The sequence below is a fragment of the Saccopteryx bilineata genome, chromosome 2 (assembly GCF_036850765.1).
Source record: "Saccopteryx bilineata isolate mSacBil1 chromosome 2, mSacBil1_pri_phased_curated, whole genome shotgun sequence".
NCBI classification, from domain to species: domain Eukaryota; kingdom Metazoa; phylum Chordata; class Mammalia; order Chiroptera; family Emballonuridae; genus Saccopteryx; species Saccopteryx bilineata.
In genome coordinates, this window is record NC_089491.1 from 62,991,004 (window position 1) to 63,003,518 (window position 12,515).

Sequence of the window (12,515 nt, forward strand, 5' to 3'; positions counted from 1 at the left end):
AATAGAATGGCTCTCACTCATATAATTACCATATATAAGAGCATGTATCTCAATAAGAAATGATTTTTTGGAAATGATTATTTCACCAAAATGGTAAGCTTCCTGGTGGAGGGGAGCGGAGGGCAGTGCTGACCCAAAAGCCTAGCACATTATCAGGTACACAAATGAATAAACCTAAAATGAAGGGCAGAATAACCTAAGACAAAATATAGGAAGGACCTATCAGAGAGAGCAAAGACTTTTTATATTTTATTATTTTTTAAAGATAGTAACTAAGAGGAGTAGCAGGAGAAGACAAACTTTTCTTTTTTTAATTGATTTTAGAGAGAGAGGAAGGGAGGAAGAGACAGAAACCTTGCTCTGTTTCTGTGTGTGCCTGACTGGGGATCAGATCCTCAACTTTGCGTACTGGGATGATGCTCTAACCAATCAAGCTATCCAGCTAGCAGGGGTCTCTAAACTTTTTACACAGAGGGCCAGTTCACTGTCCCTCAGACCATTGGAGGGCTGCCAAATACAGTGGTCCTCTCACTGACCACCAATGAAAGAGGTGCCCCTTCCAGAAGTGCAGTGGGGGCTGGATAAATGGCCTCAGGGGGCCACATTGCGGCCCGCGGGCCGTAGTTTGGGGATGCCTGATAGGGCAAGAGTTCTATTTTAATAAGGGGACTAGGGAAGAAATCACAAAGGATTCTAGGGATCCTGAAGGATGAGTAAGGCTTTCTTCATGGAAAGCAAGGAACAAAAAGATATGGGCAACACTTGAGAGTGAGAAGCAGGTACAAATGCAGAGAGGTTCCAAAGTCCACATCAAATTCAAAATAGAATTAAGAGCACAGAATATACTAGGAAGACAGCGTGGGGCGTGGGGCCAATCATGGACAACAGAGAGGCACATTAAGAGGATTTTTTTACTCATGGAGTCACTGCAAGACAGTGTTGAAAGAGCACTGTGTTTGAATTCAATTTTCAAATGTACTGCTGGTACGCAGTGAGTTAATAATCACTGGAATCCTCTTCGCAGCAATGTTCTCAGTGCTTGGCGTTTCTGCAGGCACTGCAGCCTTCCTGCCTGTCTTATACCAGCACATTACCTCCCCATCCTTGCCACCAGGATGCAGTTCTGCTGCTGCCAAGCTGGCAACGGCGTTCATGGCAGGCTGCACGTCTCCAAAGGCAGCTCCCAGAATGGCAGACACCAGCACGCACGCAGACTTATCCAGCACCACCTCTCGAGCGTGCCCTTGCAGGTAGCTTAACAAGGCTGGAGAGATGGCTTCCAGGAGCTCGCGGCGACGGGTCTCTGTATCTTTCTTACTGTTGGAATGGGTTGAATGAGAATTAAGGTAAGATAGATAGATGGCAAAGGATATATGGTGATGTAAAGGCTTATAACAAACAGTCTGTGTCCCAGGCTACGGTTAACGAATCATTCTGTTATGCATGTACCTAAATGATTGGAGGGTGGGGTATCTGTCTTTCATGTCTGTGTCCCCGGGATACATATGACTAGTGCCCAGGACAGAACAAGTACTCAATAAGTGGAAGCTTGCTTTATGTAATAAAAAACCCAAAACAATCCAAAATCAACAACAAAATATCTCATAAGACAACACTATTTTATGGACTTTTCTCTAGAGCATTTAATCACGTTTATCAGTAGCTCCAAATTAAAGCAAAACCAAAACAAGTCACACACCTTTGTGCCTACTTTGTGCAAGATGGCCACAGGCAATGATGCTTTTATTTCCTTTTCAAGATAAAAACAACCAAAGGCTCGAAAATGGAATTGACTTTCTCAGTTTGAGAGAGGGAACATGAGAAGGGTGTGCATGCATGAGCAGATTTCTGAAAGCACACGCTACTGAAAATTAATAAACCAGAGGACAAAGGGCACAAACCACTCCACTGTTCTTACCTGTATGCATTTCCGTCTCCTTTCTGCAGAACTTCAATGATTTCTCGTACTGTATGTGCAGGGTCTCTGGGGCTTAGGAGATACAACAGGATCTTCCTTCCATATTTGTCATTTACTATGTTAGGTAAGGAACTAATAATTTCCTGTAAAAGTGTAGGAACAAAAATGAATCTGCATGCTTAAAGGATGCTTGTATCTGAATGGCAACGAAGGACACACACTTAACTACTGTAATGCTGGTGGTTGAGGCCAGGCGGGTTCACTGAATTCAGGCAGACGGAGAGGAACTGCGGAGCCTGAAAGCGTCGGGCCATAGCCATTTACTAAAGGCTCGCAAATAAGCAAAAAAGGAAAAGAGCTAATAAACATAGGACAACCTGCTTTTCGCAGTGAAGGACAAGGGAGCAGGAAAACTGCACCTCAGGGTGGTGGGAAAGCGATCTGGGAGAATCACCACTGAGGGAAAGCCCCATCGCCTTACACAGCCTATCCACACAGGGCGCTGCCACGTGTTCACGCTCCAACCAGGCAAAGTGCTTGCAGCCAGTAAACCAGCGAGCAAGCCTAACACAGCTGCTTTCCCCAACAAAATGGAAAATGTGGAACTAGTTCTGAAATCGTCTCTCTCAAGCACAGAGATTTATACTTATAACACAGAATGGGTTTTCTGTGACTAGCATTACTAAAAAATCCATTCATACAACTGACCAAGTTCAAGATTTAAAAAAATATTTAAAGCTGTTATTTCCATTCACTATATAACTGATATTTCTTAGGCCACCATTACTACGAACATCACTTGCTGGGGTCGCTAAGCAGATCAGCTGATTTGCAGCTACACTTAAATGCAGCATCAGCATAGAAGAACATTCTTATTAGAATTTCTCCACTGAGATGTATGTGAAGGGAGATAAAGAAACCCTGTTAAATAGAACAAGTGGGTGAAGGCTTTTAAAGTAGGTTGCTTATTCATGGCACATGAAGGCCATTTAGTATGACACAGAAAACAAAAGGGGGGGAAGTGAAACAGATGCAGAAAGACTCCACAGAGCAGTTACAATCACTATACTCTATGACAATTTCAATCAGCTTCCCCAAGAGCAGTAACCTCCTTTCCTAGTTGTATGAATAAAAAACAAAGGCAACTGTCATCCCTACCCTAATTAAGCTCCTGTGAAATTTTCTGATGTTTTCAAAGACAGAAAATCCACAGTTTAAAAATTCCTTTGATCTTAACAGAGAATACAGGACAGAAACACCATCAGTTATTTCCTCCCTCTAACATTCCTATTTCATGCAACAAACCTAGTAAGAGATTCAAAACCGATGTATTTTGGAGATTCTTCAATACTGGATAGGTCCATAGAAAGAATTCAGTCCAATCACACAGGCTTACAGATCAGGAACCCAGAAAGAGAGGTGACTTTGCCAGAGGATGGAGAGTATTTGTGGCAGGACTCTGACTAGTCCTGGTCCCTGATTCCAGCTCTAGTCTCTTTCAAAGAAGACATACAATCTCTCCTAGGAAAATGAATTCACTATGAGAGGGAACATTCAGATCTGCCATTCTCTTAAATGTCTATTACAGTGAGATCAGTAATTTTAGTGCACGGAACCAAGCTAAAAATTAAGTCAGTCATCATTTCTCCAGTGAAGACATAAAAATAGCCAACAGAGATATGAAAGACATTCAAGTTTACTAGATACAAAGGGGAATGCAAATCAAAACTACAATGCAATACCACCACACACTTGTCAGAATGTTATTATCAACAAGACAGGTAACAAGTGTTAGAGAGATTGTGGAGAAAAAGGAACCCTAATTCACTGCTAGTGGGAATATAAACTAGAACAGCCACTATGGAAAACAGCATGGTAGCTCCTCAAAAAATTAAGGATAGTTATCATATGATAACCAGCAATCCCTCTTCTGGGTATCTACCTGAAAAATTTGAAAACATTTCTTTGTAAAGATATATGTTCACTGTAGCACTATTCACAGTGGCCAATACATGGAAATAACTGAAGTGTGCTTCAATATAAAGACATTACACACACACACACACACACACTGTGGATACTACTCAGCCATAAGAAAAGAAGAAATGCTACCATTTACGACAATATGGATCGATCTTGAGAGTGTCATGTTAGCGAAGTATGTCAGATGGAAAAAGTCAAGAACCAACCATATGATTTCAGTTGTATGTGGGATATAAAACTAAAACTCATAGACATGGACAACAGTATGGTGGTTAGCAGAGTTAACTGATAACTAAGTCAGTTATCAACCATTGTACATGATACAGCAAAATTCATGACCCCAAGGTTGATGATGCAACTCTAGATTTGACACATTTCTCTTTTTAAAATCCCAAGCTTCCCTCATTTTTTTGCACAAAAGTATATTGTGCTTCCTACAATTAATAACAATAGCTAACAGTTAAGTGCTTACTAGGAAACAGAACCTATGCTGAGAGCAGTATGTCCATCATCTTAAATACTCTTCACATCATGATGACATTGGTAGTATAGCTTACTTTCATTTTACAGGTAAGAAGCCCAAGGTTTAAACAAGTGACTTAAAGCAAATAAGTAAAGGTCACTCACCCAGGACATGATTTCCTCTTTCCATGACTGTAAACTCCACTGTGCTCTTCTATAGAGTTTTGAAGAAGTTTAAGGTTATGTATACAGATTTCCCCATACTACATTAAGGTTTCCAGAGAACAGGTGCAATAGGATCTAACCACCTGTGGGGCAGCTGTGTTAGGCTTGCTCACAAGGTTACCAGCTGCAAGCACTTTGCCTGATTGATACTTGAGTGCATGGCTGCGCCACATGTGCATGGCCTATATACAGATATAGGGTGCTTGCTCTCGAGAGAGATGGGGGCTTGAGGGTGCGCGGATTGCCTGCCCGCCACTGTGAGGGGCCATTTTGCTTTCTTGGGTATTCTTACAAAGAACTGTACACTGCAACAGGTTTCTGGTGGATGAGTGGGGAAAATGCAAGGGCAATTGGCACTCCAGAATTTTATCACTAGCTACATAGTTTAATGATATCCAGAACCTGCTGAGCTTGTCAGTTACAGGCAAGAGAGGAAATCAGGACATTTCTAGGAAAGCTGCCCTAAGAATGAGAAAGTCATTAGGAATGTTGGTTAAGTAGTGGCAGGAATCACACTGATAAGTATAAGGGAATTAAAACTGTAAATGTTGGACAAATCTTTGAAAAAATATCTACCAGATAAATTATGGCAAATCTTATGGCAAACCCTGAAGGTAGTATGGTTTCTCTTGAAATCTATTTGGAACAGTCATGCAAATTTTAGTTGTCCTGAAAATATTAAACAAAAGCTAACTTCAAATAGCCCAGTCTGTTTCCATTCTCATGAGACAACTTTATTCATTAGCAAAATCTATGGCCTCACATCACTGTCACCAGAATGAAAAACAATCATTATTGATTGGAGTCAAAAGGGTAATAGAGTCACAAGGAACATGTCAAAATACTCAGTTTGTGACATGCAAGTCTTGCCAAATTGTTTCTTCCCACAATTTTGCTCCAAAGGAAGTCATTACAATCTTAAAATAGTCAAGGGGAGAGTTGGAAAATGACAGCAAGGGCATGAGAAATTCACGCTCACTGGGACCTACAATTGGCATCCGAGGAAAATCTCCTTTCCCTCTAAGAGCTGATATTAATTTTCTCCTACACTCAGCTCAACTAGTCCAGACAGGCTACAGAGAGGCCACAGCACCACCACATGCCAACAGGTAAAGTCTCTTTCTGAACCTCCACCTGCTTCTCTCTGCAGATGGTGTAAAATTAGTTCTTATCACTAAGATTTCTCCAAATCCATGCCTATCAAACAGAAATGTTTGTATCATTTTCAGATAAATATGTTTATACAGATTATGTGGTTTTAAAAAATGTTTCCAAGTTTTGATGCTACAACCAATGTTGCAATTTCTTAACCCTACCTACCCCTGAAACCTTTATTATATACCCAACACTACCTGCACATTAGAAATAAAAGGAAGGAGAGGAACACAGATTCAGAAGTCAACCATTATAGAATGAAGGAAATGATTTCAGAATGCAGTTTTTATTTAGAGAAGTTCTTTCAAGAAGACAGCGCAGTTTTTCTGAAGGCAAATTTAGCGTTAAATAAATTGCATTCAATTATTACTTTATGGTCATCAGACCAGGCTAGAAGAAATAGCTGAAATGTAAAAACCTAGCATTTTCATTTTATTAATAATTAAAAAAAAATATTTATTGATTTTAGTGCAGAAGTGGGGGAGAGAAAGACACACAGAGAGAGACAGACAGTGACATCAGTCTGCTCTTGTATGTGCCCTGACCAGGGATCAAATCAGCAACCTCTGTACTTTGGGATGATGCACTAACCAACTGAGGTACCTGGCTAGGTCATTTTAGTAATAATTTTTAATCTGACTCTACAAAAACTTTCATAAAAGCTCTAAGAAGTATCACAGTTGAGTGAGTTGTATCAGTTTTCCTTCTCCAGCTCAATCTAGGACAGAGGTATTAATGAGCTGGAGAACTGCGTAGAGGTAATTTCTCCAAAGAGAAAGGGCACAGATATCCTCTGCCTGGATTCGAGTGCTGGAATAATTCAAGATTTACCATGTCAACAAATTTCTAATTAAACCTAAGTACTGCATTGCTAATTTTTCATTTAGTATATTATACAATCTAAAAAGGCATCTTACCCTAATTTAACCATTCTTTTACATATTTAAAACAATACTATTAATAACATAAGATTGTGGTTTACACAGAAATAAATCAAACCCAAAATAGACCTGAGTCAATAACAAAATACTGTCAAGGTGGATACTTCGAAGTCTTTACACATGTATGTACAAAATAACACAAACCCACGAATGATATATTAATTTAACTTAAATTCAAAACCAAGAGAATTACTTACTGATATGATTATTTGCTTCATAAGCTTCGTATCATCAATACAATCAAATGCTGCCAGTAAAACCAAATGGGAGTACTGGCCCTGTAAGAATCAAAGCCAGAAACAGTTAAAAAAAATGTCTAGCTTCTCCCCTTTTATTCCACCCCTGGGGGGGGGGGGGGGGGAATTGACTTAAAGAGAAAGAGAAACAAACAAAAAAGTACATTCTTTACTATCAAAGAGCCCAGATTTTTTTTTTTTATCTAATGAGGTTGTATCTTTCCAAAAAAAAAGAGTATAGAATGGCTTTAACCACATGAAATAATGCTCATTAATTAAGGGCAATAATTAAAATAATAAAATACAGGTACTATTTTCCACCTATTCTACGGGCAGAAGTGAAAACCATTGATAATATATTAATTTGGCAAAGGTCTGAAGAAAAGCACACACGCTTTTATGTCACTGTGAGAATGTAAAGTAGTTCAACTTTTTTGAAGGGCAACTGACTAAAAAACTAAAAATCCATGTACCTCCTGATCCAGCAATGCTAGTTCTGAGTTTATCTCATAGAGATTCTATGCACAAAGGACATGCACTGGAATACTATTTGAAATAACAAAAAACTAGAAACTATCCAAGTGTCCAATAGTAGGGACTGCTTAAATAAATTATAAAAGTTATATAATGAAATATTATGAAGTCATCAGAAAAAGTGAGGCAGACAGATACATACATACTAAAATAAAATGACCCAAGGTAAGTGAAGGAAACAAGGCAGAAACTAATGTGCATCGAGAACACAAGCACTGGTGCCGGATTTTCTAATTCCTACCCCCAGAAACAGAACCAAGTACAAAACATCTCTGGGTGAATACAAAAGTAGCTGATACAGAATTTAAGTGAGAAATAGATAATTCTATGATTATAGTTAAAGATTTTAACAGGCTTCTCTCAGCAACAGATAGAATTAAACAATGATAATAAACCAGTAAAGACTTTGATCTGAACATTATCAATCACCTTGATCTGATTGACATTTACAAAGTACTATACCCTGTAACTCCACAAAATACATTCTTTTCAAGATACTAAGGTAGACTACACATTAGGCCATAATTCTTTATAAATTGAAAAGAATTGAAATAACAGAGTATGTCAAGAAAACCCCAGTATTTGGAAATTAAACATTTCTGAATAACCCACAAACCAAATCCACGGGTTGTTTTAATTTATCTCCCCCCTTTAGAAGCAACTCCTTGAGATAAAAAATATACTGCATTGTTAATTTCTTGTTACCATCACAGGGCCTTGCAGCTTCTCAAAAAAATATTTTTGTTGTAACTAAACATTAAAATTAAAACAATTTATTTTTATTACTTAAAGGTCTTTTACTATTAATACCTTTTAAAACTTTCCAACATCCTATTTTTATTCAGTTCTATTTTAAAATACTCAAATTTAAATGTTATACAAAAAGACTTACTTAATAACTGAATAATGAATCATAAAATATTCTCATACTCTGGAAACAACTCACTAGAGTTTGTTAGAGAAGTTAGCTGCTTTTTAAGTGGTTTTGTACTCTCTTCCTGGTCTCCAACCCTACAGAAGACAACAGGTATGTATACAATCACACAGCAGATGTGTTTGAATCAGTACTATATTTACTATATTAAGTATTCACCAGATGCTAGTTCTCATTAGATTTTTCACAGAAAAAAGTTGTTTGCTATCACTAACTTTAGCTCACCAGTAAATGAGTTATAAAATGTAACACACAAAATAACTAAAAAATTTTTATATTGTTTGCTACTCTATATACAGTGTGGGCCAAAAGAAGGTTCGTAGTTGTGAATATACAAAAGTTTATTCTTGTATTTTTATTATTGTGTTATTTTCTACATGAACAACTGCAAACCTACTTCTCCTGCACCCTGCATTCTAGAACTACTATGGAAAACTATTTAGTATTTAAATACATAGAAATACTATTTTTTGAGGTTATTATTGCCTCAGAAATACTGTGTATCTTCTAATTTCACTAGGAAAGCTGCTACAGCATCTCCTAAGGATTACAAAAAACTTTAGTTACAATTTATTCTAGGCAGTAACTTCAATGTTTAATAATATGATTGAACAAATTCATTAAATAGGATAGTAAATATCAGGTCTTTGAAAAATATAAAAATGGAAAATTGTCACTATACAATGTTAATAAGGAAAAATCTCATTTCATGTAAATTTTATATATAAAATTCATGCATATACATAAAAGATTATAATAAGGCAATGAATTAATTTCTTGGTAATTTTCTCAATTTTCTATAATAGTCATTTTATTTTATTAAACATGATTAAAATTATGTAGTTTTATTATACTTACATTAGCCACCTTTTCGACATAAGTCTTCAGTGTTTTCACAATCACTTTCCTGTCCTTAAAAAAGAAACACTGTCTCAACTTTTAGTTATAGTGTCAAGGTATTTCATAGGCAAACATTTTATAATACTATATTGAATTGTCACTGGAGTGGCATACTTTTCATTAGTAAAAATAGTTATGCAGCCAGAACAAAAAGTTGCAGTATATTAGCACTTTCAGAGCTACAAGAATCTTAAGACTTGTATGTGATAATCCATTCAGACATAAATATGGACCCATAAAATCATCAGTTGCAAGGCAACCTAATGAAATGGCCTTTTACAGTGAGAACTGAGATCCCTCTTCCAATGTCTAAACTGTCTTCAAATATATAATCTATAGCATTCAATACATACTTGTTGAATAGAAATTAAATTTGTATTAATTAAGAAGTGCACAAAGTACAACTGTCTTTTAAAAGCAGTTATACTAATCAAAGAAATGAGAATCAGTTCTGTAAAACTTCTATAATTTATGTGACCTTATTCCTTTTCCCTCAAGTACTTAACACCCATAAGAACAAATGTATAACTATGCACTATCTCCTGCCTCTGCTTCCTCCCCCATTAAGATCATTAAATAAGGAATCAAAGAGCCCGACAGATACCAAAGCTTCTATAAATGTGAGCATAACATATATAGTTGTTTTTATTTGCTTGACAGGTCCCTTCTCAAATAATGACAACTGAGAGTCTTTATACTTTAATGAAAACTCCAGCAGAGAAGAAACACAAGGCCCAAAGAAGGCCAATTCCTGTGAGGGCCAGAGTCACAACTTTGCAAAGATAACCAGATGTTTATGCACAACAGGGTTAAGACAGGGGAGACAGAAAGTCTAAGGAAAGGCCAGTCAAGCCCTGACACTTACCTTGGGCGTCCCGTGCCACAGGCAGTGCATGGCCACTCTGGCGCCATCATGTGTGTGTGCCAGGTATACCACCGCTTCACGGATGGCTTCGATCATTTCCTAGAGAACAAATGCCATCAGGGCTTTGGGTTATTCTTTCATTCTGTCTTTAAAAAAATTTGTCTACTGGGGAGCAGTTTAGTGCAGAGAATAAAAAAGACTATAGGTAGCAAACAATTTAATTTTTCATTTTGTAGAGAAGCACACAAACATCTTTACAGGAACATTCTTTTCCATCAAGAGCGACAAATACTTCTGGAAAGCAATTTCTATTAAAATACCTGTCTATTTTATAAAATATGTCTATATTAAAGGCAATGTCTACTCAAAGAATATATATGCATAGAATATTCTAAAATGACTTTTCAAGAAAAAGGAGGCTAGCTAGGAGGGCACTATAGTAAGAAGGTAACAGAAAAGCCAAATAAACTAAACAAAATGCTATTTCCTAAAAAAGACATGTATATAATGAGAACCAAAACACTAATTTTGGCTGAAAAAGTCCTTTTTGGCTTATCACCAAATTATAATACTTTCAGAAATAACATTAATAATTCACCATAAAAAACAAAACAAGGCCCTGGCCGGTTGGCTCAGTGGTAGAGCGTCGGCCTGGCATGCAGAAGTCCCGGGTTCAATTCCCGGCCAGGGCACACAGGAGAAGCGCCCATCTGCTTCTCCACCCCTCCCCCTCTCCTTCCTCTCTGTCTCTCTCTTCCCCTCCCGCAGCCGAGGCTCCACTGGAGCAAAGATGGCTCGGGCGCTGGGGATGGCTCCTTGGCCTCTGCCCCAGGCGCTGGAGTGGCTCTGGTCACGACAGAGCAATGCCCCGGAGGGGCAGAGCATCGCCCCTGGTGGGCGTGCCGGGTGGATCCCGGTCGGGCGCATGCGGGAGTCTGTCTGACTGTCTCTCCCCGTTTCCAGCTTCAGGAAAATATAAAAACAAAAAAACCCCCAAAAAACAAAATGGCACTTCCCTAATAAAATGAATATATAAGATTAGGCCCATACTATCAGCAACCTTAGTAAAAACTCAATCTTTAATTATCTTTCATTTCTTTTTTCTTTCTTTTTCTAAATGAGAAGAGGGGAGATAGAGAGACAGACTCCTACATGCACCTGACCAGGATCCACCCAGCAACCAGAGTCTGGCGCCAATGCTCTCTGCCCATCAGGACCCATGCCTCAACCAAGCTATTTTTAGCATCGAGGCTCCATGGAGCCATCCTGAGTGTTCACGGCCAGTTCAGGCCAGTTCACTCGAACCAATTAAGCCATGGCTGCGGGAAGGGAGGAGGGTGGAGGGATGGGAAGAAAAAGGAAGAGAGAGGAGAGAGGAGAGCGGGGTGGGGAAAAAGCAGGTGGTTGCTTTTCCTGTGTGATCTAACTGGGAATTGAACCGGGGACATCCACACACCAGGCCAATGCTCTATGACTGAGCCAATCAGCCAGGGCCTAATTGTTAATTTCTTACAAAGTAGTTTAGCTTATTTTTAATCTTTATTCTTCACTATTAATGAATTTCTAAATTACATTTTGGAAGTCTAGCATAAAGATGTAAATGAGTTCTGGCAGTTTACAACTGCAGGGCCCCATTTTAGTTCATTCCCAATTTAAAAATCTGTATTAAATAAATAAGTACAAGGTCTCCTGCCAGGAGAAAGGCCTGTGCCTATTTTTATCAATAAAGAACAAGCAATTTCATCCATAAATATTTTACACTCCTTACCAGAATGGATCTCAACAACACTGCTTTCAATTTTATGTACCTAACTTACAAATTTCTTCAAAGCTATCCAGTTGGAGAGTTATATACATACTCCAATTATGCTTCCATTACCCTCAAAGGTTTAAGTCTCTTTTATGAAAATGCCCTCAGGGCCAGAAAAAATTTTTCCTCATCATTTTATATTCACACTAGGTTCTCAAAGATTTTTTGTGCTATTACTAAAACACATTTAAAACTGAATACAAAGATGTTTCACCACTGAATATATTCAAATGATCATTTTTCCAGTTCTGAAAATACAGTGCTGCCTCAGTAAATCTAGATACTGTGCTCTGCAGGACAGGGAGAGATGTCCCCAAACGGGAAGCAGCAGCTGCTGCAGTCACTGAACTCAAGCTTGGTGGGTGGCTCTTCTCGGAAAAGTATTTTGTATGCCAATTTTAAGAGGGTCAAAATGCCTATGAATGTTTAGTCTGGCATATTTGTTAAGAATTCAGTGTCATTATTTTAGTCATTCCTTATTAGAATGAGTACTAGTGGACAATGAGCTCACTGTATAATGAGGCAAGCAAAGTCCAGGGGATAGACGATGAA

At 38.2% G+C, this 12,515-nt stretch overlaps 1 protein-coding gene across 3 annotated transcripts in view; it reads right to left on the minus strand.

The window, feature by feature from the left end:
* The window catches only part of PUM3 (pumilio RNA binding family member 3), a 37,440-nt gene that overhangs the window by 8,192 nt on the left and 16,733 nt on the right, over nucleotides 1–12,515 (minus strand). For all 3 annotated transcript variants that reach the window (XM_066257172.1, XM_066257174.1, XM_066257173.1), the window contains exons 11-15: nucleotides 10,154–10,252; nucleotides 9,247–9,300; nucleotides 6,882–6,962; nucleotides 1,919–2,061; nucleotides 1,095–1,317 (exon numbers count right to left, since the gene is read on the minus strand). In XM_066257172.1, coding sequence (XP_066113269.1) covers nucleotides 1,095–1,317; nucleotides 1,919–2,061; nucleotides 6,882–6,962; nucleotides 9,247–9,300; nucleotides 10,154–10,252 — 600 coding nt within the window. The remainder of the gene's footprint in view (nucleotides 1–1,094; nucleotides 1,318–1,918; nucleotides 2,062–6,881; nucleotides 6,963–9,246; nucleotides 9,301–10,153; nucleotides 10,253–12,515) is intronic.